The following is a 22,501-nucleotide window of genomic DNA, read 5'->3' on the forward strand; positions in this document are numbered from 1 at the left end:
CTTGGACAGACACAGACACACACAAGTGTGATGCGAGGCTAAAAGCCCCACCAATATCAAATGTAAATCTATACTGTCCTAGCTAACCTTGTTCTGAGACAGATTACAATGAAGGGAGGACAGAGAGGGGAGGTGGAATGCAGCATAAAGATCCTCCTCCTCCATACCCACATACGTTCGCAAATTGGGTTCTGGGAGCTGGATTTTTTTAGTGGCTTAAATGCTCATGTGAAGGGAGCTGCAGCTGTTTAGCTCAAGACCATGCAGCTTCCAGCAGAGAGCTGAAGTTATTGCTAGGCTTGGGGGAAGGTTTTTTTGTTGTTTTTTTGCCACAAGAACTTTCTCGGACTCCCATCGTCTGTCAGTACGGTTGGAACTTCTGGATGGTCTTTGCTCTGCTATTCGCAGCTCCTCAGCAAGCAACAGTGGAGCCAACTTAGCTTTTCTCAGTCTCCGCCTCACATATCATCTGCTGTAGGCACTGGACAGTGCAGTTTTGTCTTTGTTTCTCCCCCTTACCCCGGCTTTTACTGCAAGGAAGAGTCTACATGACAGCAGGAAAATGAAACATCCGTCCTGTAGAAGTGGAAGCTACTGTTTGGTTTTGAAAAAAAAAAGCCCTGCAGCTGTTCTGGTAAATTGAAAATACGTGAGCCTTTAAAACTAATTCCAAGAAAACTGGAATACTTACATTTGTCCTGCCTCAATTCCAGTTCAGATCATTACAATCTGCCTCCCTGAATCAGCCCACCCATTTTCACTTCTTGTAGTTTTGCTGTTACAACAGCAGACGAGGCTAGATTTCATTGGTGGATGAGTAGATTTTCTGTGCGTTGTCGATAAACCACTTTGGGAGGCTTCCGAGCAAACGGCATTCTTATAGATGGCTATTACAGCGTAACAGACTCTGCTTCCATAGTGCATCCACACAAGCATCCACAGAGTGACCTCATTTAATAGAATAATCTGTCATCATAAAGCTCAGGTCAATATTTTCAAACCCAAATGCCTAAAAGTAGCCTCCTAAATCCATACTTAGGCACCTTAATACAAGTGGCCTGCTTTTCCAAAGTGCCCAGCACTCACCCATGTACTGAAAGCAATGGGAGTTGCAGGTCTTAAGAACCTTTGAAAATAAGGCCACTTATTTTCATATGGATTTAGGAGCCTACTTTAGGCATCCAGGGTTCGAAGAGCTGACTGTTGAGCTTAATATTAAATGCAGTTAGAAAGATAGTTGCTGCAGTAAAGCAAATTCAAGTAACATTAGTGCAGATGCAACAGGGGGCTCAGCGTAAGAGCTGGAGACAGCAGGAAAGCAGCAGTTCAGAACGTTGGGGACAATCGGTATGTCCTGTAATCAGATAGCAGAGCTCTGAGGTGGGCAACAGACTGAGCTGACAAACCGTTTACACAGTCAGTGAGGCTAAAAATTTACCCGAGATTTGCACAATTGGCTGGGTAACCATCCCTCTTTGTCCTCCTGTACAAATAACAAGGTGCCCCCACCATCATTTCAATAATTTTGCAGCATGCTACGTATTTTAATTGACACATTGCAGTGTCTCTGAACAGAGAGGAAATAAGAAGCTGCCATTGCAAAGAATGCCACTGTCAAGATAGCTCAGCCACCTGCCCTTCTCCCAAGATCCAGACCCTTCATGTTTACAGCCTCCTTGTTCGCAGGGAAGTCCCCTTCTTTTATTCAGGTTGGTCATTTCAAAGGTCTCCCAAATTATCTCCTGAGCACATAACCCTTAACGCTGCAGCGAGTGACCACTCCCAGCAAAGTGGGAAGGATTCTGACACATCCACAGCATTACAATTAAACCATTGAGTAAAAGGGAAGTCACCCCCCTTAGTTCCCCCCCAAAAAACAAAAAAAACCAACCCTCAATGGTACTGCCAAATAATGGCAGGAAACAAGTAAAATCTACCCTCTCTGGAGGGGTATATGGGAAGAGTCTGTCCTGAGTAAAAGCTCCCACTGAAAGACACCAGCACCATTAACAGTTGTGAAGATGTTAAAATAGTGTTGATTATTTCTAGAGTGTGTTGTGGATATTCATGTTTTAATACAGATTTATTTAGCAAAAAGAACCAATCCCTGCAGTTTTCCTTTCAGAATACTCCCACAGTTCCTTAGGGAATGTACACAGTCAATTCTTCAGAAGTCAAACAGAATACAATCAATACTTTTGAGCTAATTTTTTTTTTTTAATATCCATACTGAACTTTTTTTTAATAAAACATACAAGCTGAACAGTTAACAATTCTCTTAATTTAATGACCGACAATAGAATCATCCCAATTCTCTCTCATACACACTTTACTATTTTACAGTTTTTGAATCGTTTTCAGAAACACACAACAATTATAAATGGGTTGGGGAAGTGGCCCTATAGACTTGACAGCTGCCCAACTTTATATTCAGTCACTTTCCATACCACAGAACGGAGACATACCATCATTAAATAGAGTTTGGAATATAAAAAACATCTGTGAAATGATGCAGGACAAAATGTGACAGGTTAATTGACGTAATGGCTCTTGGGCTTATCAAGGAAGAGACACTTGCTCAAGCCCACATGATCTTGGCCATGAGGGGCTGTTGATCACTTAGAGTGTCAAACCTAGAGATCACTTTAGGTGGGTTTCAGAGAGACAAGGTGGATGAGGTAAAATCTTTTATTGGACCAACTTCTGTTGGTGAGAGAGAGAAACTTTCGAGCTACACAGAGCTTTTCTTTGTCAGGCTGGCACCCACCACTTCTATTTCTAGGCCACCATATTCCCCCAATCTGAAATTTGCCTTGTGCTATAAGTGTTTGTGCAAAAACTACATGTAACCTTTGCCTATGAACTTAAGTAGGAACTACCAGGTTGCAGCAGTTTCAAGACTGTGCATGGGAGAAGTTCTCTCTGGAACACTCCCAAACCTCTGCCATCCTGAGGTTAGCCCCACCTTTGGGGTCAGTTCAGTAGCATATTCTGCTGTCATAATTTCCCTTTTAAAAACAAGCTGCTTTATGGAAATTGAGCTGCAGTCTGATTCTTAAGCACAAGGACATAATTCAGGCATAAACTAACAGACTCAGGAAGTAAGTGCATGTGTGGAGGCTGCAGGGAAGAACTGTTCAGCAGCAGAGAAACAGTGTTCCTCACCCAGTGGTACCCCCTGTATGCAAAAAGTCATTAGCATTACCATCACCGGGACAGCTATTCCTGCCATTGCCTGCTACCATCCCCCACAGCACAGTTAGAACGTAGCAAAGACTGCAAGGTCCTAGAAACAAGTCCTAGAATTTATCGGTAATTAAACATTCCCAAGTATGAGACAATTTAGTTTACAGACACTTCCCTTGAGAGTTCTAAGTTGAAGTATCCCCTCACAGCTACTGTTCTAACAGGCTTCTCATTTCCAACACCTCCACTGTGTTGGGCAATGAGGAAAGTTTTACTGGGGTGACACAAACAGGGAGCAGATGTTTCCTGTTTCTGGCTTGACTTCCATTTGATTTTTGCCATTGCTGCCTGTCATTCTCAGGGCAGAGGGATGAACTAAGAGTGCTAACACTTGCCCTGCTGTTTGGGATTTGGCAGAACTATAAGAATGGTCATACTGTAACAGAAAGATGGTCCATCAAATATGATGCCTCCAACAGTTGCAGTACTGGATGCTAGTGAGGAAAGTGCAAACTGCCCATAATGCACCAAATAGATGGACACTATACCACTTGGGCAAAGAGGAGACTTTCTCTCTGGTTCCAGCTTGGGATCAGTTTATATGCTGGAGCACGAAGACTGATCATCCTTGAAAATTTTATTGTCTCTAGTGTAGACAGATAATATTCAGATCAACTTTAACCATGGAGAAACACCTTGACCCTCCATAACAAATGTCTAACCTTTTAAAAATTATACTAAGCCATGTGTTCAAGTAAGATCCTGTGGCAGTGGGTTCTATAGGTTAATCACAGGCTAGCCCTTGGCAATTTTTCAAATGAGGGCAGCTTATATGGGTTTGTTTGCTAAGTATGTGTTATTAATATACTGCACATACACACACCAGCTGTAAAGTGGAATTCCTGCAGATGGAGGTGCATGACAATCTATCCTACAGCACATTGTTTTCTGAAGAGGGTTCACATATACAATCATCTATTTTAGCTGTTACCCCAGTACATGGATATGCTGTATGAACAAACAACGGTTCCATCTTGATAAGGAAGAGCTTTGGGGATAGCAAAACATAGTAAGGGCAGAAGATACATTTTCCTCTCCATAAAATGTCTTTTATATTGAATGGACTTCTCTTCTATGAGTATAGCAGAAAACCTGAGATTTATACATACATATGAGAAGTGTAGTGATGGTAGGGATATCTAAGTCTTTAAATTAAGGAGACCATCCCCTTGGCTGTGATCTGCGTCAATTCCCACTGAAATATTTTTCATTTAATGCAAAAATGTTTAGCCCCCTAAACCCTACAACAAAAGACTGGATTTTTAATTTTTGTTTTAAAGAAAAACATTTATCTTGCTAAGCAAAAAAGCCAGGCAGGGATCTTTGTTGCTCAATTACTTAAAGCCAACAACTAACCTCAATGGAGGTAGGCATGCCAGCCTTAAAAGGGGAAAAACAGGCTGGATACATGTTGTAGCCAGTATTGAAAGCAGTTTGCATTTATACTGGTGGTTGCATCAAACCAAAAGAGTGTATTTAACAAAACAGGGGAGTCATGTAAGGCACTCCTTACACAGCAAGATTCTGCTTTATCCTTCTGTATAAGCAGGCTCCACTGGAAAAAAATGTTTGGCATTTTCGGCAGACCCAAGCATAGAACCTGTCCTGTATTTGTGTGTAATATAGAAATAGCTGCAGTGCTCTGCATTAGTGTTCTGTGTATTGTGAAGGATGGATTAATATATCAGAACCTGGCATTAATCCTCTTCCCCTCAGTTCGAACCCACACGCTGGCATTTTCCTTCAAGGCCTCAGGCTCATCTTAGCACTGGTCATCTTTTTTCTCTCATTGTTTTTTATACTCAAGTTTGCCTCTGAGCTGCCTTTTTACAAGCTGCCGATGTTGGGGAAGCTCTTCAGTTTCTCAGGGAAGTCATCTTTGTACAGGACAGGATCAGCACGATGCTCCACCACTTTCAGGGGCATGGTCCCAAAGACAGAGGCAAACTTATTGATGCATTCGGACCTGTATGAAAAAGACAGCAATGTAACTAAGTGACCATGCCAGCTACTAGCTCGCACCCCAAAAAGAACTTGATAACCTTATCTCATGTTCTTGGAAATATTTCATCCACACTGGCTACTAGGAAATAGGAGAAGGAGCCTCAGTACACAGAGGGTTTGGAAGAGGGCTAGTGCTCTTTGATTTATCCATTTAATCACGGTGAAGAGCAAGGGGATGCTGCCAGCAACACATGTGCACATGGAGGTCAAAGCTTCCCTTCTCCCTCCCCCTAGAATTCCAGTCATTCTTAAAGCAACACATGCTGTAAAGCAGAACAGATTAGCTGCCAACACATCTCATAGTGCCACTGGTGGGTCAAATTTAACTCGTAATGAAGGTTTTCCAAAAACCAAGCATTTATGAAACTGAAGACCTATGGAAATGTTTTTTTCTGTTTTTTAGACTCCATCAGAAATGGATTTTCTTTACTAAAATAAACAAACATTCCCCTATAAAGTTAGCAGCATTGATTGTGCTTGGGATCCTAAAAGTGAAGCAGAATAAAAAACTACAAAGTGAAACTGACTAGTTTATCTGTCCATATGAAGCAAAATTGAACAGTAAAGGATCAAAATTAGTGAAAAATTAGATTTCTGATCATTCTTTCACTTGTAATAATCTCAGGTGTCAGTAGCAGAGTAACAGGGAGGGTTGTTTGTTTTTTTTAAAGTGCATGATTTTTAACTGTACAGTCCCCCTTTAATCTCTTCATTGCAAGGCTGGGGGTGGGGGAGGCAGAGTAAGGAAAACCTAACTAATCTCATCTCAGCCAGTGCTTAGCTAATTTTAGGTCTGTGTTTAACACAATAGTTTTAAAAAGCTTCTGACACTGCAAGTCACAGCAAGTGAGCCTCCAAGATGCTCAAACGATGGAGAGCCATCCAGAAAATAAAGGGTCACTGCTTCTTTTGCTGGTCACAAATTAAAAGAATAGACAAAAGAGCAGCAAGTATTTTGGCTAGAGAAAGCAAGCTAGGACTGTGCTCCAACAGTGGTGTGCTGCAAACAGTTTCAGGGCAAGTCTCTCCCGCTCTCCACCCCCATGCTCACTTTCACACCCTTCTAAGGGTGAGGGGGTCATTCAGTCTCCAGGCTAGCTTTCCTGAGCAGAATTGGCCAATCACACCAACTAAGTGTGACAGTTTTGCAATGGGGACTGCTTCAGCACCACCCAAAAAACTCTCAAGACTGGATTTCAAAAGTTAATTCCTCATCTTTTAAGCCATCCTCTAGCTCCCTATTTAACTACAATAAGAGTAAACAAATGAAAACAGTCAGAATTTTTGAAAGTGCTACATTTCTGCACAATTGTTTTCAACCTGTAATAGTCACTTGTACTGGCTTAAAAATGTGGAAAGGGTTCAAAGCTAAGCAGTGCAGATGATTCATGCTCTGCCATCGCCCTCTCCCCCTCCCCACCCCCCACCCCAAAGGTGTTCAAATCCTTACAGTAGGAAACAAATGAGAAGGAGTTTGGAGGGTAAGATGGGAGCAACAGCGTGCATCACAGAACACCTGATAAATTGGCACAAATATTCTCTGTTCAGGAAAGGCCCAAGCCTGGAATAGTAAGGGAACTGTAGGTCAGGACTGAGGGACAGAGAGAACCAGCTATCCAAAATGTGGACTAACCAGGGCTGTTGTAGGGCCTAGTTAGGGTGCACTGGCAGAGAGAGGAACCTGGGGACTAGAGGAGTAGGACTAGAACAACATGGGGTATGTCTTCACTACCCGCCGTATCGGCGGGTAGCAATCGATTTATCCGGGATCGATATATCGCATCTTGTTAAGACGTGATATATCGATCCCCAAACGTGCTCACCATCGACACTGGAACTCCACCAGAGCAAGCGGCGGTAGCGCAGTCGACGGGGGAGCCGCGGCCGTCAATCCTGCGCCGTGTGAACCCCAGGTAATTCGATCCAAGATACTTTGACTTCAGCTACGCTATTCACGTAGCTGAAGTTGCGTATCTTGGATCGATTCTCCACCCCCCGCAGTGTAGACCAGCCCATGGAGTGCAGCAGACTAGGATTCAGGGTCAAGATTTTCAAAGTGATTTTTAGTGCCTCATTTTTTGGGTGTCCACTCTGAGCACCACCACCAAAGGCCCTGATTTTCAGAAAGTGCCGAAAATCCACCCTCTCAAAAACTGAGGCACCCAGAATCACTAGTTACTTTTGAAAATCTTGGCTGGGGTGCGTAATCCAAGTTGTGTGTTGAAGTCCTGCAGAGGGAATACACAGAGTTCCAGGAGCTAGATGGACTAGAAGAACGGTGTGTGAGAAGTTTGTACAACTGCTGTCCCTCAATGGCTTATGGAATACAGAGCCTTTCACTTCCTTCTAGGTTACTGATTCAACAGATATGTCAACAGATATGTGGTTTATTATCCCATTAAAACAAATAGGCAACTAATAATAACTGAAAGTCATTGTAACATAGCAACTGTTTGGTGGCCTGTGTGGAGTCAGTTAGTTGTCTCAGTCTAGTTCCTAATGGGCAGGTGTCCACATCATAAAAGCCACTGTCACAACTGGCACTAAATGGCAGCCCAACAGCAAAAACCAAAACTGAACGGATCCTCTTCCCTCCAGAGGTCATCCATCTAGGTCAAAGATTAGGCAGAATGGCAGAAAACAGTGTAGGGAAATCTTACACTGCTGTGGCTCATACTGTACTTATTCTGGGGATAGACTATGCAATGCCAATATAGCACATGTAACCATCATGAAAGCTGCTTCATTTTTAAAAGAAATTATAAAAGGAAAAATCCAAATTAAAATCCTTTATGAACCTTTACCTTCACTCACAAAAGTTATTTCTCCGCAAACATCAGAACAAGGCTGAAGAACAGCATTTAAAAAAAAAAAAAAGTGTCAGACACAAGTCACACAATGTGTCTATGGGGAGAAGTGTCTCCCCAGGAGGGGAGCTTTCATCTCCTGCATGGAGCTTAACAGGTCCAGCTTGCATTCTACAGGATCTGCCACTTCTGGACAACACAAAACACCACAAACACCTAAAGCATTAAACATTTTTGGCTCAGAAGCCAAGAAAACACAGTAGGTCATCTCATACAGAGGGGCAGGTGTTTTGGCTGGCTGCTTTCATAGCTCTGCACATTTAAATTAACACACGCATCTTTGCTTCCAAGAATTATTTCATCTTTTTCTTACTTTGCCAACAACACAGAATTGTGCTCAACATGAAATTAAGTTAGTGTGAATTGAAAAACAAGATCTCAGTTGGCTTTTTAGCAGATTGGATCAGCTTTCTGGACAATCAAGCCTTTGAATCAATTCTCTCCCCTGTAACCACACCTAATTTTAGCATAACCTCTGAGACAAGAAAAGAGTTCAGTTTTCATCATCTAGTCACTCTTTTCTCCCTGCTGAGACTGCCAACAATGGGCCCACTCACAGATGGTTTTGCCGGGTGATCATCTGTCCTCCAGGAATAGGATGAAGATCACCAATTCTTTTCACATGTCACTAAACAGCCATCACCTGGTATCTGTGGGTCATTGTGCTGGTTTTGAAAAAGAAACCCCAAAGGAAAAACTCTGTACCACCATTACTAGCCCTGTACACCATCCATTTCACAACAACAGATTGATCCCCGGTCATTTGGGCTTGGTACTAACTCATATGTCAAGACCAACGTGTGTCAGAACTTCTGCAGTCCAGGGAATCAGTAGTCTGGTATGGACCTGTTATGGAACACTGTCCTATACCCAAGGGCATCATTCTGGGCACTGGACATTACATAGTTAACTATAAGAATTGTTCTTCAAAGTTTCTTGTTGTCAAGGGCACCTCTCTCATTTAGAGTCTCTCCTAACATAACAGAAGGCAGTTGACATATCTGACTAGTGTCTGCATGAATTATAGATATGGATGCTAAGCCCTGAAACCAAATCAGAGTTCTATCCATTGCTAAGTTAATGGGAACTTGCACTGAGAATCCTGTGGTTTATTATCCCATTAAAACAAATGGGCAGCTTATGGGATTCCATAAAAAAAAAAAATGCAAGTTTTTTAGCTAGCGCCCACTAATTTCAAATAGACAGTAGGAACATGGGACTACATGGACCCTGGCAGTTGATTGGTATGTCAGCTCACACTCTTACAATAAGTAATGGTTTATGCTGCTGAAGCCAGGTCAACCTAAACAGTAAGGGCAATCTTTAAAATATAAAAATCAAGTATGACTATATCCCAGTTGTGTATCACTGCAGTTCTTCTTCAAGGTGTAGTTGCTACATTCCTTTCTAAATTCGTCTAGCTGGATAATCAAGTAGTTTTATAAACAAGTTTGATTTGCTATTACTTTCTGACACTTTCTCCAGCTTACTTATCTCCACTCGTAGAAACTTAAATGTGGGGAAGAACACAGTTTGAGAGTATACTCACTAAACTGTTAATAACATTTTACTTTTGGGACACCAATATTGTTACATGATAGAGAACATATCCTTTTTATAAAATTATAATGTTCTTTGGGACAGAGACTGCGTTTTTGCTGTGTGTGTTTTAAAGGGACTAGCATAGAACCACAGATATACAAGACTGGAAGAGACCTGAGAGGACATTTAATCCAGCCACCTGAGCTGAGGTAGGACCAAGTATACTTAACATCATCCCTGACAGATGTTTGTCCAATCTGTTCTTAAAAACCTCCAATGATGGGGATTCCACAATCTCACCTGGAAGCCTAGTCCAGTGCTCACCTATCTTTATAGTTACAACGTTTTTCCTAATATCCAACCTAAATCTTCCTTGCTGCAGATTAAGCCAGTTAGTTATTTGTTGTCAGACATTCAGTGGATACAGAGAACAATTAATCACTGTCCTCTTTATAAACAGCCCTTAATACATTTGAAAACTTATCAGGTTCCCTCTCAGTCTTCTTTTCTCAAGACTAAACATGCCCAGGTTTTTTAACCTTTCCTCATTTGTGTTGCTCTCCTCTGGACTCTCCCCAATTTGTCCACATCTTTCTTAAAGTGTGATGCCCCAAACTGGACACAGTACCCAGCTGAGGCCTCACCAGTGCCAAGTAGAACGGGATAATTACCTACCACAGCTTATATATTACATTCCTATTAATACACCCCAGAATAGTATTTGCCTTTTTTGCAACTGCATCACATTAGTGGATCACAAACTGAATATGAGCCAACATAACCCCTAGATTCTTTTCTGCAGTAGTACTGCCTACCCAGTTATTCCTTATTTTGGAATGGTGCATATGATTTTTCCTTCCTAAGTGTAATAGGGTCCTGGCCCATAACAAACTCCTAGGCATTACTGCAATACAAACAACAACGATAATAGGAAAGAACTACTAAATCCATGTAGTCCATTCTTCAGCCAATACAGGATTGTTCCCTACACTATATTTTCTAGTGCTTCATCCAGTTTACATTTAAATTTCACAAGGCTTCCATACTCCTTCCTTGAGAAATTATTCTATACAATAACAGATCTCACTGTTAGGAAGTACTTCCTGATTTTCATCTGACTTTTTCCTTTTCTTAATTTAATCCCTTCTAGAGTAATATATTCTTGTAGCACTGTGAATAACTCACCTCTGTCCTTGGTATTTACACTCTTTGGTACCCGAAGACTGTTATAGCTCCATTTAGTCGTCATTTAGCAACGCTGTATATACTTAGCTCTTTTAATCTCGTGTCATAAATCAATCCTTCCAGCCTACTAACCACTTTTGCAGCTATTCACTGAACTCACTTCAATATGTCAATATCTTTCTAGTAATGAACAGCACACAAATGAATGCAGTGTTCCAGGTGCAGTCTCATCAGTGTAATGTGGAGAGGGTCTGTAGATGTTATGCTGATAAGTGCATTCAAAATATCTACAGCTAGACAATTTCCTTCCTGTTTCATGACTTGATGCCACTACAGCTAAGACTTGCATTGGCCTATTTTACTGCCCTATCAGCCACAAACACATGTCTAATTTGTTGTTTACTATCATCACTAGTGTAGATCTCCCCCGGCATTATTGTTTCTTCTTCCCATGAAGGGGAGGCATGTGTGCATTTCAGATTATTTTTCTCCAGATGTGTTTGTGACCAAATGCATTATTCCGTGCACTTGATAAAGTGAGAATGACTGATAAAAAGTAGTCTGAACATAAAATATGCAGCAGTATAACTGATCGTGGAAGGAAGGAAGGATTATATATACTAACCACTCAGCAGACTATAGCCATGAGGCCTGCAGAGGAGACAACAGACTAAAGAGCTCATGTGGACATGCTAGGGGTATAAAGGTGTGTCAGTTCTGGGATTCTGGCTAAATTCCAAACAAATAATTAAGAAGTAATATTTTATTCTCAGATAGCCCTTTATATACAAGCATCTCAAAGCACTTTACAAAAGGTAAGTAAATATTTTCCCTGTTGAGAAGCTGAGGCACAGAGAGCTTTAGTGGCTTTCCCAAAGTTACAAAACTAGTCAACTGCAGAGTGCAGAACAGAACTCAGATGTCTTCTGATTCCCAATATTTTCCTCTAACCCCTTTACAAAACTGCCTCTCCTATTACCGATCACCTTTCAAAAATAATTCTCCGTCATATAATGTTGCAACCACTGTTAAATAGCTGCCATGTTCAACCACACAGGTGACTGCACGTCAGCAGGAGAAGTGGGCTTTGGGATCTTTGGAGGAAAGAGACTGTATAAACATCAGTTATTATAGCATCAATAACACTTTCCCTTTATCAGTCACTTTTATCCTTGTTGGCCAATTGCTCTCTGACAGTTTATCAACTTCCTGTGTTTTTAAAAATATTTGAACTTTCATTACATTTAAATTTCCATTATAAATTGAAAAAATTGTATAAAAAATATTGTTGGCAACCTAAATTTCATACAATCTATGTGTTTTACAACCGAGCTGTTGAACTGGGTGCCCTTTCAAAACTTTTCCTTTAAGCAGATTACTTGTCACTACAGATCATGTGCAGTGTGCCCATTACCCATTGTAGGAATGACCCCATACGTGGGTAGACCAGATTTAGACAGCAATTTCAGAGTTCAGGAATATGGGCAGTGTGCACTTTTAGTCCTAATTTCAGCGAGACCCAGAAACTGGCCCTGGGAGTCACAGTGAGGCACCCTTAGCAATGAAAGGAGGCCCACTCACCTTTCCACCATGTGTGTCTGGTCCAGCGACAATCCATCTATGGCTGTGCACTCTGGACATTTAAACTTCTTTCGTGGGGTCACCTGCACAAAGGCACGACAGACGTCATCGACAGAAGGGATATTAATCCCCTTGGTTGGAAAGTATAGCAATGCCTCTGAACATGCCTGCAGTGTAAGTCGAGCACTCTCAAACTAAAAAAAGCCATGCCATTCCCCCATTCAGCTCCATCTGGCCCGGCTAACTGCAAAATTCACAGGGGCCCAATAAAAATGGTTTGGAGGGGTTTTGCCTTCTGTAACTGAAAAGAAGTGGCGATGACAAGCTCCTTAATTCCTGTTTAATGACTGTTTTCTCACTGCCAAGGTCCCTGTATAAACACCATTTGTTCTTGCAGCCATAACAGTGATGAAATATAGCTTCCCATACTTCACCGTAACCTTAATCCAACAGACGCTCTTTTGCTCACTTGAGTTAATAGCTGACTGGCAAACTCTGCAAGACTTTCCCAATTGCATTGAGGTGCCAAATTACTCTACAGTGCCCTTGTACAGCTCAAAAACTTTTTCAGAAAAAACACACACTTTATCTTCTAAAGACTTTTCTAGGAAACACAGCCACCAGTCCCGGTAAATGATGATAGACAGGCGGGAAAGCGGACCTTGCTAATTGAAGTAATGCCTGGCAGCCTCTAAATCTCATTCCAACTTGACACACTTTGAAATGAATGTACAGAGTGAATGTCCAGACCTGAAAACATGTCGAAATATGTCAGGAAATTAATTCAGGGATAAAAAGTTCATTTAAAACTGATCTTGCAATTAACATTCTTGCAATTAACATTCCTATAAATCAGCTGTTGCCCGTCACAATACACAGGGCCAGGATAGTTGGAGATTTTTTCCCCCTGGCAGTCTCAAAAAATATATATATATTTTTTTATAATTTAACCTATCCTCTCTGTGTAGGCAGCCACAATGATCAATAGTCAATCCTGTGTTTCCAATTGGCATGCTAGTCTCAATGAACTGGGCTATTCCTACTGTGGAAGGGAAACAGAAACATTCCAGAGGTAAAAGAGGAAGAAAGCAGATAAAGGAGGATATTCAAAACCCACTAAACTAAACTTACATATCAATTTGTGACATGTTTGCATTAGAGAGATACATCAGATAAAAGTTGCTGAAAATCAGACCTTAATAACCGCTTTGCCAGTAACATTTGCCACTAGAAAATTCATGGCGATATCTTCACAATTCATGTGGGCGTCCACCCAGTTCTTGATGTCTCCAGGCATTTTGTAGGTGTAAAGGTAGTTAAAATACTGCAGGATAGAAAGGCGACGGAGAGGGGAGAAAGGAGAATGCAACTTTAAATACAATTACAGTGACTGTCTGCCTGCAAAATATTCCAGTTATTGGGAACAGTAGACAACTAAGGAATGGAATGTGAGCAAACCCTGCTCCTCACAGTCTAGTGGTTGGAGCTGCATTTGTGACATTCCACCTTAAAAGTGAAAGAGTTGCTGCTTCCTTTTAGCCAGTCACAGCTTTAGCTTGCTATGCACAAAGAGAGCCATCTTTGTGTGCCTAACAACTATGCCTTCTTTGCCACGCCATGTGTAGAAAAAGGAAATATTTCTACATTTGCTTTCTTCTTTTAAAACTTTAATTGCAATCCTATATTCACTGTGCAATAACACGTCCCACAAACCTTTACTATTTAATTGTGTTTTTCTATAAGTTCACCAAAATAGTTCTAGACAGCATAGTTGTTTCTATAGCAAGAGCTGGAGAATATAGCTTTAGGATATATTCAACTGGTTTTTGGATTGCTCTAGAAACTGTAACCATAGACTCACAAAATGAACCCCAAACAACAGAGCTACAGATGTGGACAAAAACACACCCCATCCTTTTAAATATTTAATATGGTGTATTGTTGGAATCTCTTCTGCACCTCCATGCACCTTGCTCGCTCTTAGGGTGCCTGAACCTTCTCACTTTCTAAGAATGCATCAGGTAATATTTTGTGCCTCCACAAAAAGGTGTATAGAAGCCATCACTGACAAAAGACAACAAAGAGGGAAAGGGATCAAACATTAGTGCCAGATTTTCAAATAGTTTATTCTCAGTGGAAGCTGCTGAGCCCTTCTGAAAATCTGGCCACTTTATTTAGATGCCCAAGCAGAGGAGCATCTCTTTGTAAATAAAGGACCATATTTTTAAACACAATTGCATTGCCATAATTAGGGTAAGATTGCAAGAGTGGGTTGGGGGTTGAGAAAGACCTTTGAAAGTTCATGTATAAGTCGGGAGTTTCCCAAAAGTTGTATATTAAATTGCAAGCTCTTCAGGGCAGGGACCACATCTTCCTATATATTTGTACAGTACCTAGCTCAATGTGGGTGCTATCATAATATAAAAAATACATTGATTTTTCATTTTTTTTCCTATTTAACCCCCTCCCCACACACACACCATTCACACAGTACCTTCCTGTGCCATCAATATTATACCGCTTTTAAAAGTTTTGCAATGCCATCTATAGTAAATGACCAAAAAGGCAGCACAATAAAACTAAGACTTGAATTCTCAAATGAAAAACGATCAGAAATGTTAGTCTGACATGAAATATCATTATATCATCTTATAGGACACTGCATGGTCCACAAACTTCCTAATTATCTTGGAAATCAGTGCTACCTTGTGATAAAAAGCTGCTCCAGTAAGCACCATGGAGACTTCATTGGTCCACTCTGATTCATACTTCCATTTGTTCATCTCATGGTCCCACAGATGCAGGCGACCTGGATACCCAACCAGCCTGTCAGGAAACTCCCGCCAAACCTGCAGAGAGTAACAGAGGTGTTAAAGCCAGCAGTGGCACAAACAGTGAGCTAACTCAATTGAGACGATTCAGGGAAGCTACTTAGAGAAGTTACAATTATAGGTGTTCCCTGGACCACTCCACCAACTCCCATAGGGAAAAATACTCAAGCAGGTGAGGCAGCCTAGCATTTAGAGCTTGGAAGAATGCATTGTACATTTATGGACATTTTTGTTGTGTAATAGCTGTTCAGTCCCCACACTTGGTACAGTTCATCTTGCTTAGTAAACAAAAATCTTTTGATGAGTTTTTATAGCTCTGAACAAGAGTGTAGCTATTTAACTTACATTTTTTACACATGTTCCCACCACTGCAAATTCTCTGAGTTAGGTGTTAAATTCAAAAGCTAGGGATGGGAAAAACCTACTGGGTTCCAACCTATTAGGGTTCTTTCTCTCGGGCCATTGAAGGATTGTTCTTTATTTTCTACTGCTTTCTCCAGTCTAGTTTTAAATGGCCCAAGAGGCTGCTATCATTTCCCTTAGAAAATTATAACACAAACTAACAAATTTCTCCATTAGGAAGCTTCCCCTGACTCAACCTATTTCTGCCCCTTCATTTCCTCCAAGCTCCCACGTGCTTACTTAAATGATCCTAACAGCTTCATCTTTCAAACTGCTGCTACTCAGTTCATTCTGTGACTCTAATGTGAGCATTTGTGACATTAAAATTCACAGTGCCGGAAGAAGCTTCTATTGGGAAACAAGGAATTCTGAAATAATGAATGTCTGGGAAAGAAATACACGTAAGTAATTGTTTTATTTTGAGTTTGTTTTAAAAGAACCCGACATTTCCAAGTGTGGATGTGGCTCTTTAATTAATGCAAGAAGACAGGAAAACAGCACCAATTTTCCTGTTAAAGGGAACACAACTGTTCTGCTCAAAAAGAGTTAACGTTGTTTAAGAGCCAAGCATGGTTAAAATGAAACTTTATACATGGTGGTTATGGCTACAACCTAATCTGCTTTCAGGGGTGACTTTGGATTTAATACGCCCCTTTCCTTTAACAGGGACATTTTCAAAAGCTACATGTTATATTTCTTTATATTCTTTAATGGGTACTTTGGTGAAGCTATTGCTACATGACAGGCGTCTTTGCCCTTGACTTGTTCCAGGCAGCTGGATACAATCAAGATACCATCCTTGTCACTTCATACATTACTCTGCAGCTGACTACAGGATCAAACACAAGTGGGCAAGAACAGGGACAGGGCATCATTAATGCAGCCCCCATTCTACACAATGCTGGCCACATTAAACAACAGTCAATTTCCCAGGAGGGGAAAACGGATACAGTGTTCAAATTATTTACTAGGAGCAAATACTAACGAAATATATGGGATTTTCTATTTGCCAGTAACGATGGTAACATTTATTTTATGCTACTAATTTTAACTTTATAGCAATATTTTATCCCAGTGAGTGTCAGACCCACTTGGATATGGTGGGTAACTATTAAATCTTAAAATACAGTGTAGGGCCACAAACGTTTCCGATTCAGATTGGTGGGGTGCACATGCAAACTAAACCATTCGTGTCCAAGTTTCACTCTTTCTACATGTCAACAAGGAATTCCCTTTAACTGCTTCATCTTCATTCCATAAGCATTCTATCTTCATTCATCCATAAAGCTGGATTCACAGCAAAAGGGTTATCAAGAGTTCTATTTCACTGAAAGCCACATTGTGCAATTTATCTGCAATTCCCTTAGTCAGGGCACCTCGTACATGTCAGTGCCTTTTAACTACATGACTTGGACTGTAAAAACTCAGCTAAAGTATTTGGGAAATGCAAGTAAGATAAAACAGTCAGTACTAGTTCTTGATCTGTCACTTATAGACTTCTACTGTAGGTACATTACTACTACTTTACATTTCTATATCCCTTTCCATTCAAAGATCTCCACACATTTTACAAATGTCAATTATTATAGTTTTGGAATTCCCCCTAGGAGGAAGATTATTAACCCTATTTTACAGATAAGAAAACTTGCCAAAAATCACACAGAAATCAGGAAAGAAAATCAGATCTTCTGACTCTGACCAGTACCTTAACCGTAAGACCACCTTTCCTAGTAATTACAGGGCATGATCTCAGTAGTATCTAAGTAATTACGTAAGAGATCTCTCTATTGGAAGGCTACTGCAGGCAAAAAATCAAGAGAGAAGAGGCACTCAAGTTTTTGTCCTAACTGGGTGTCATCAGCTGATAAGGAACTATATGACTGTCAAAGAACCCAACGAAGGCTTAAATTACATGACACTGCTTCTTTATAACATAGCTTCAAAATATTCACGCACAGCAGAACAAGTATATAGCTCACACTTTCTCTCCAGAGTCCCATTGCACCTTTCCTAGGACTTACATTTTTAATTATTACAATTAATTTAAAAAACCTTACTATTAGAATACCAGTTCCCCAACTGTTGAACTGCACCACAACATAAGCTATTGAGGCTCAGCAAAGGATCTGAGAGAACACAACAGATTTGTAACACACACAGAGCTAAGAACTCCTGTACAAAGAATGACATGCATATTGAAGGCAGCTGAAGGAAGGATTAAACTCAACTACTGCTTCCCAAGGGACTGCAGTGCCCTTGTAGCACAGGAAAGGTTGCTTCATATTCCTTTTAGCTTTGCTGCTCCTTCAGTGAAAGATTTGCTAAAGTCCCACTTGACAAAGTAAAAACTAGGTTTTATGGATGGTGGCTTACAGTCTTCTAAAAGCACCAATGCAGGACGCACCACTAGCCTTCTGGCCTCTGGAAACTGACAGCTTGCAGCAGCTAAAATATATAACCCAGTTGTTTTAAACAAAGATTGCTTTTAAAACTACTGCGAGTGATCTCAATGGAAATGTTGTTATTCTAATGTTCATCAGTAGTTCATTCGATGGCTGTTCTTGGAAGGACTCCAGATAGCTGCCATGTACTCATCTCACTAGTCAGCACTGTTCCCATGTGCCAATCTGCTAGGGAGTACTCATCTCACTAGTCAGCATTGTTCCAATGCTTCAGCATGATAGAGTATGAATGCTTTTAGACATGCCATCTTTCATAAAATCACAGAAATGTAGGGCTGGAGGGGTCCTTGAGAGATCATCCAGCCCACTGAGCTACAGTAGGACCAAATACACCTAGACCAATGGTTTTCAAACTGTGGGTTGGGACCCCAAATTGGGTCGCAACCCCGTTTTAATGGGGTCACCAGGGCTGGCGTTAGACTTGCTGGGACCCAGGGCTGAAGCCAAGCCCGAGTCCCACCACCTGGGGCTGTAGCCCTTGGGCGTTGGCTTTGGCCCCTGAGCATGGGGCTGTGGGACTCTGGCTTTGTCCCCCCAGCCCGGCCCGGCATGGCAGGGCTCAGGTGGGCTTAGGCTTCGGTCTCCCTCCTGGGGTCATGTACTATTTTTTGTTGTTGTTGTTAGAAGGAAGTGGCGGCGCAATGAAGTTTGAGAACTGCTGACCTAAACCATCCCTGACAGGAATTTATCAAACCTGTTCTTAAAAACCTTCAATGAGGGGATTCCACAACCTCCTTTGGAAGGCTAGCCCATTGCTTAACTATCCTTATAATTAGAAAGATTTTCCTAGTAAACCTAAATCTTCCTCGCTGCAGATTAAGCCACTTACTTTTTGTCCTACCTTCAGTGGACGTGAACAACTGATCACTGTCCTCTTCATAAAAGCCCTTAACATATTTGAAATGTTATCAGGTCCCTGCTCAGTCTCCTTTCCTGAAGACTAAACATGCCCAGATTTTTTTTAACCATTCCTCATAGGTCAAGTTTTCTAAACCTTTTATCATTTTTGTTGCTCTCCTCTGGACTCTCTCCAATTGGTCTACATTTTCCCTTAAGAGTGGCATCTGGAACTGGACAAAGGATTCCAGCTGAGGCCTTACCAGTGCTGAGTAGAGTGGGACAATTATGTCCCACATCTTGGATATGAAATTCCTTTTAAAATATCCCAGAATATTAGCTTTTTTTCGCAACTGTGTCGCATTGCTGACTCTCATTCGTGATCCACTGTTACCCCCAGCTCCTTTTCAGCAATACTACTGCCTACCAGTTATTTCCCACTTTGCAGTTGTGCATTTGATTTTTTTTCTTCCTAAGCGTAGTACTTTTCCCTTGTCTTTACTGAATCTCCAATTTGTCAAGGTCATTTTGAATTCAACTCCTGTTCTCCAAAGTGTTTGCAACTACTCCCAGATTGCTGTCATCCACAAATGTTATAAGAATACTCTCTATTCCATTAACCAAGTCATTAATGAGAATAGTGAATAGCACTGGACCCAGGATTGACCCCAATGGGACACAATAGATACATTCCTAGTTTGACTTCAAACCATTAACAACTACTCTGAGTATGGTCCTTCATCCAATTGTGCTCCCACCCTCGTAAATTCATCGAGACTACATTTTCATGGTTTGCTTATGAGAATGTTAGGTAGGACTATATTAAAAGTCTTACAAAATCAAGATGCATCACACCTACAGTCTCCCCCTCTGCACTAGGCCAGTAACCCTGTCAGAGGAGGACGCTGGTGTGGCATGATTTGTTCTTGACAAATCCATGTTGGCTATTCCTTATACTCTATTATTCTTTAGGTGCTTACAATCTGATTGTTTAATAATTTGCTCCAGTATTTTTCCCCACTATTGAAGTTTGTCCGATTGATCTATAATTCCCTGTCCTCTTGGTTCCCCCTTTTTCAAGACAGCTACAAAATCTGCCCTTCTTCAATCTTCTGGGACCTGAGTTCTCAAAGATCATTGCTAATAGTTCAGATTGCTTCAGCTAGTTCCTTAAGTACCGTAGGATGAATTTCATCAGGCCCGGGTGACTCAAATACATTTTGAGATAGTTCAGTGGTTTGAGCATTGGCCTGCTAGACCCAGGGTTGAGTGTTCAAAGCTTGAGGGGGCCACTTAGGGATCTGGGGCAAAATCAGTACTTGGTCCTGCTAGTGAAGGCAGGGGGCTGGACTCGATGACCTTTCGGGGTCCCTTCCACTTCTATGAGATCAGTATATCTCCATATATTATTATAACTTATCTAAATATTCTTTAATCTGTTCCTTCCCCCTTGTTGTTAATATTAACTGTGTTAACTCTCTGGTCACCATTAACCTTTTTAGTGATGACTGAAGCAAAAGAGGCATTAAACACCTCAGCTTTCTTGATGTTGTGCATTATTAGCTCTTCTTCCCTGCTAAGTAGAAGACTTACACTAGCCTTCATTTTTCTCTTGCTCCTAATATATTTATAGACCCTCTTCTTCTTGCCTTTTATGTCTCTTGCTAGTTGTAACTCATATTGTGCTTTACTCTTTCTGATTTTGTCTGCTAGATGCTTGTGCTATTCTTTTGTACTCCTCCTTAGTAATCTGTCCATGTTTCCACTTTTTGTAGGATTCCTGTTTGATTTTCAGCTGAATAAAGAGCCCCGATGGAGCCATATTAGCCTCTTTCCTATCTTTCTTTGGCATCAGGATAGTTTGCAGATGAGATTTCAAACAGAAGTTCTGACAATCTGGGCTTATTAAAGATCTTAGAGTGTTCTACACAAGAACAGGATATTAATCCAAGTGTCCAAGCCTGATTCCAAAATGAGTGTTTATATTATGTCTAGCTAAAGTGCCCTCTGTAGTTTCACTTAGATCCAGTGTGCTTTACTTCTTGGCCCAAAACTATTGTGTAGTCTTGCTGTGCAGTAAGAAAACAGCTGCCACAGTCCATTCCAGAGGTGACTTGAGTGATTTCTTCTTGTACAGTACAATGGATGAAAGCTGCTATTGTAAGAAAGATATCAGCAATGGATGCACCAAATTAAGAGTTTTCTGATCTATTTTAGAACCAGTAGCAGAAGGAATAAAGTAGTTCCAGAAGAAGGCAAGATAAAGTGCAGTCCTATAAAAGTGAAATGCTGTTACTATCCTATGTGCATTAAGGACAATGCAATAAATCAGGGCTCTGTATCTTTCTCTCACTCCACGGGCAGGCTTTTCTCGCTAGCGTTGCTGTTAAACAACATAAATAAGAATCCCAGACAAAGACAATGGATGCTTTCCATGATTCCAATTTGCAAAAAAAATTTTAACCGCAACAAAATCTCTGTGAATGTTATGGATCCAGCAGAGTCAGTTTAGAGAAGTCCCACGAGGTGGCATATAGGTTCGAAACTAACACAACATACAGATCTCCTTTAGAAAGCAAATGGTTACATTATTCCTGCTTTGAAGGGGAGAAAGACTGTACTAAGAAGAACCCTTTTAATGGGGCTATCCAAAACTTTAATTAAGATCACTTTTTGATTAATATGGATGTAATGGGTATAATAAATTCATCAGTGATCAGGCCATGATTTTTTACTTTTGAAGTATGGCAGAAAAATTAAGACCTTCAAAGTGAACATTGGGGCAAGGCAAGAAGACCATCTAACAGAAGCAGGCAATATGTTTACAATTCCAACCAACTGTGGCCAACTCTTTTTCCTAGGTACATACAGAGAAAATGCAATCTGAAAAACTTCAGAGCAAAAATAGCTTGGAAGGAATAAAATAATTCCATTTTACGTATTTTTTTCTTATTATTTTAGTATTCAATGGTTATACAGTACTTGAAGTTGTAAAGTGCTATATAGTTCTCAATAAGTCCTCCCAAAATCCATGTTTGGAAACTATTATCCCTTTTTTACAGATGGACAAACTGAGACACAGAAAGGTGAAGCAATTTGCCTTGAGACCACACAACCACCCAATTGTATCCTAAAGAGCAGGCTCCAAGTTCCTTGCTCAAAAGAAAAAAAACAATGGATTTCCCTCAATTTTTTTTTAAATGATGATGATCTGAATATATTTAGTTCCTTGACTTTTTTAATAATCTGCCTTGAAATGAAAATAGCAGAGGCTAATGAATGTTTAGAAAAGTTGTCTCGTTCTGTTTAGCACTTTAGTTTGTCAGTGCCTCTACTTTGGTGAAATTGTGTCACAGGTTTCTACAGAGATCCTATTTCAATTTACAATATTTTAGGTATTCCTGCACCTCCTTAGAACAGCAGCAGACAGGAGCAGCTTGCGCCTATAGTTTTTACATTATGTAATAAATCACTGAACTGTAAAAGTTCACTTTTAACAAGTAAAAAATGTCTGACACTGAGTGTTACTATAATTTTTTATGGC

At 40.7% G+C, this 22,501-nt stretch overlaps 1 protein-coding gene across 1 annotated transcript in view; it reads right to left on the reverse strand.

The window, feature by feature from the left end:
- Positions 1-2,196: 2,196 nt before the first annotated feature.
- The window catches only part of EXT2 (exostosin glycosyltransferase 2), a 94,360-nt gene continuing 74,055 nt past the window's right edge, over positions 2,197-22,501 (reverse strand). Inside the window, exons 11-14 of the mRNA XM_034769614.1 lie at positions 15,131-15,274; positions 13,621-13,749; positions 12,426-12,508; positions 2,197-5,212 (exon numbers count right to left, since the gene is read on the reverse strand). Of these exons, the coding sequence (XP_034625505.1) occupies positions 5,074-5,212; positions 12,426-12,508; positions 13,621-13,749; positions 15,131-15,274 (495 nt within the window). The 3' untranslated portion in view covers positions 2,197-5,073. The remainder of the gene's footprint in view (positions 5,213-12,425; positions 12,509-13,620; positions 13,750-15,130; positions 15,275-22,501) is intronic.

The sequence above is a fragment of the Trachemys scripta genome, chromosome 4 (assembly GCF_013100865.1).
Source record: "Trachemys scripta elegans isolate TJP31775 chromosome 4, CAS_Tse_1.0, whole genome shotgun sequence".
NCBI classification, from domain to species: Eukaryota; Metazoa; Chordata; order Testudines; family Emydidae; genus Trachemys; species Trachemys scripta.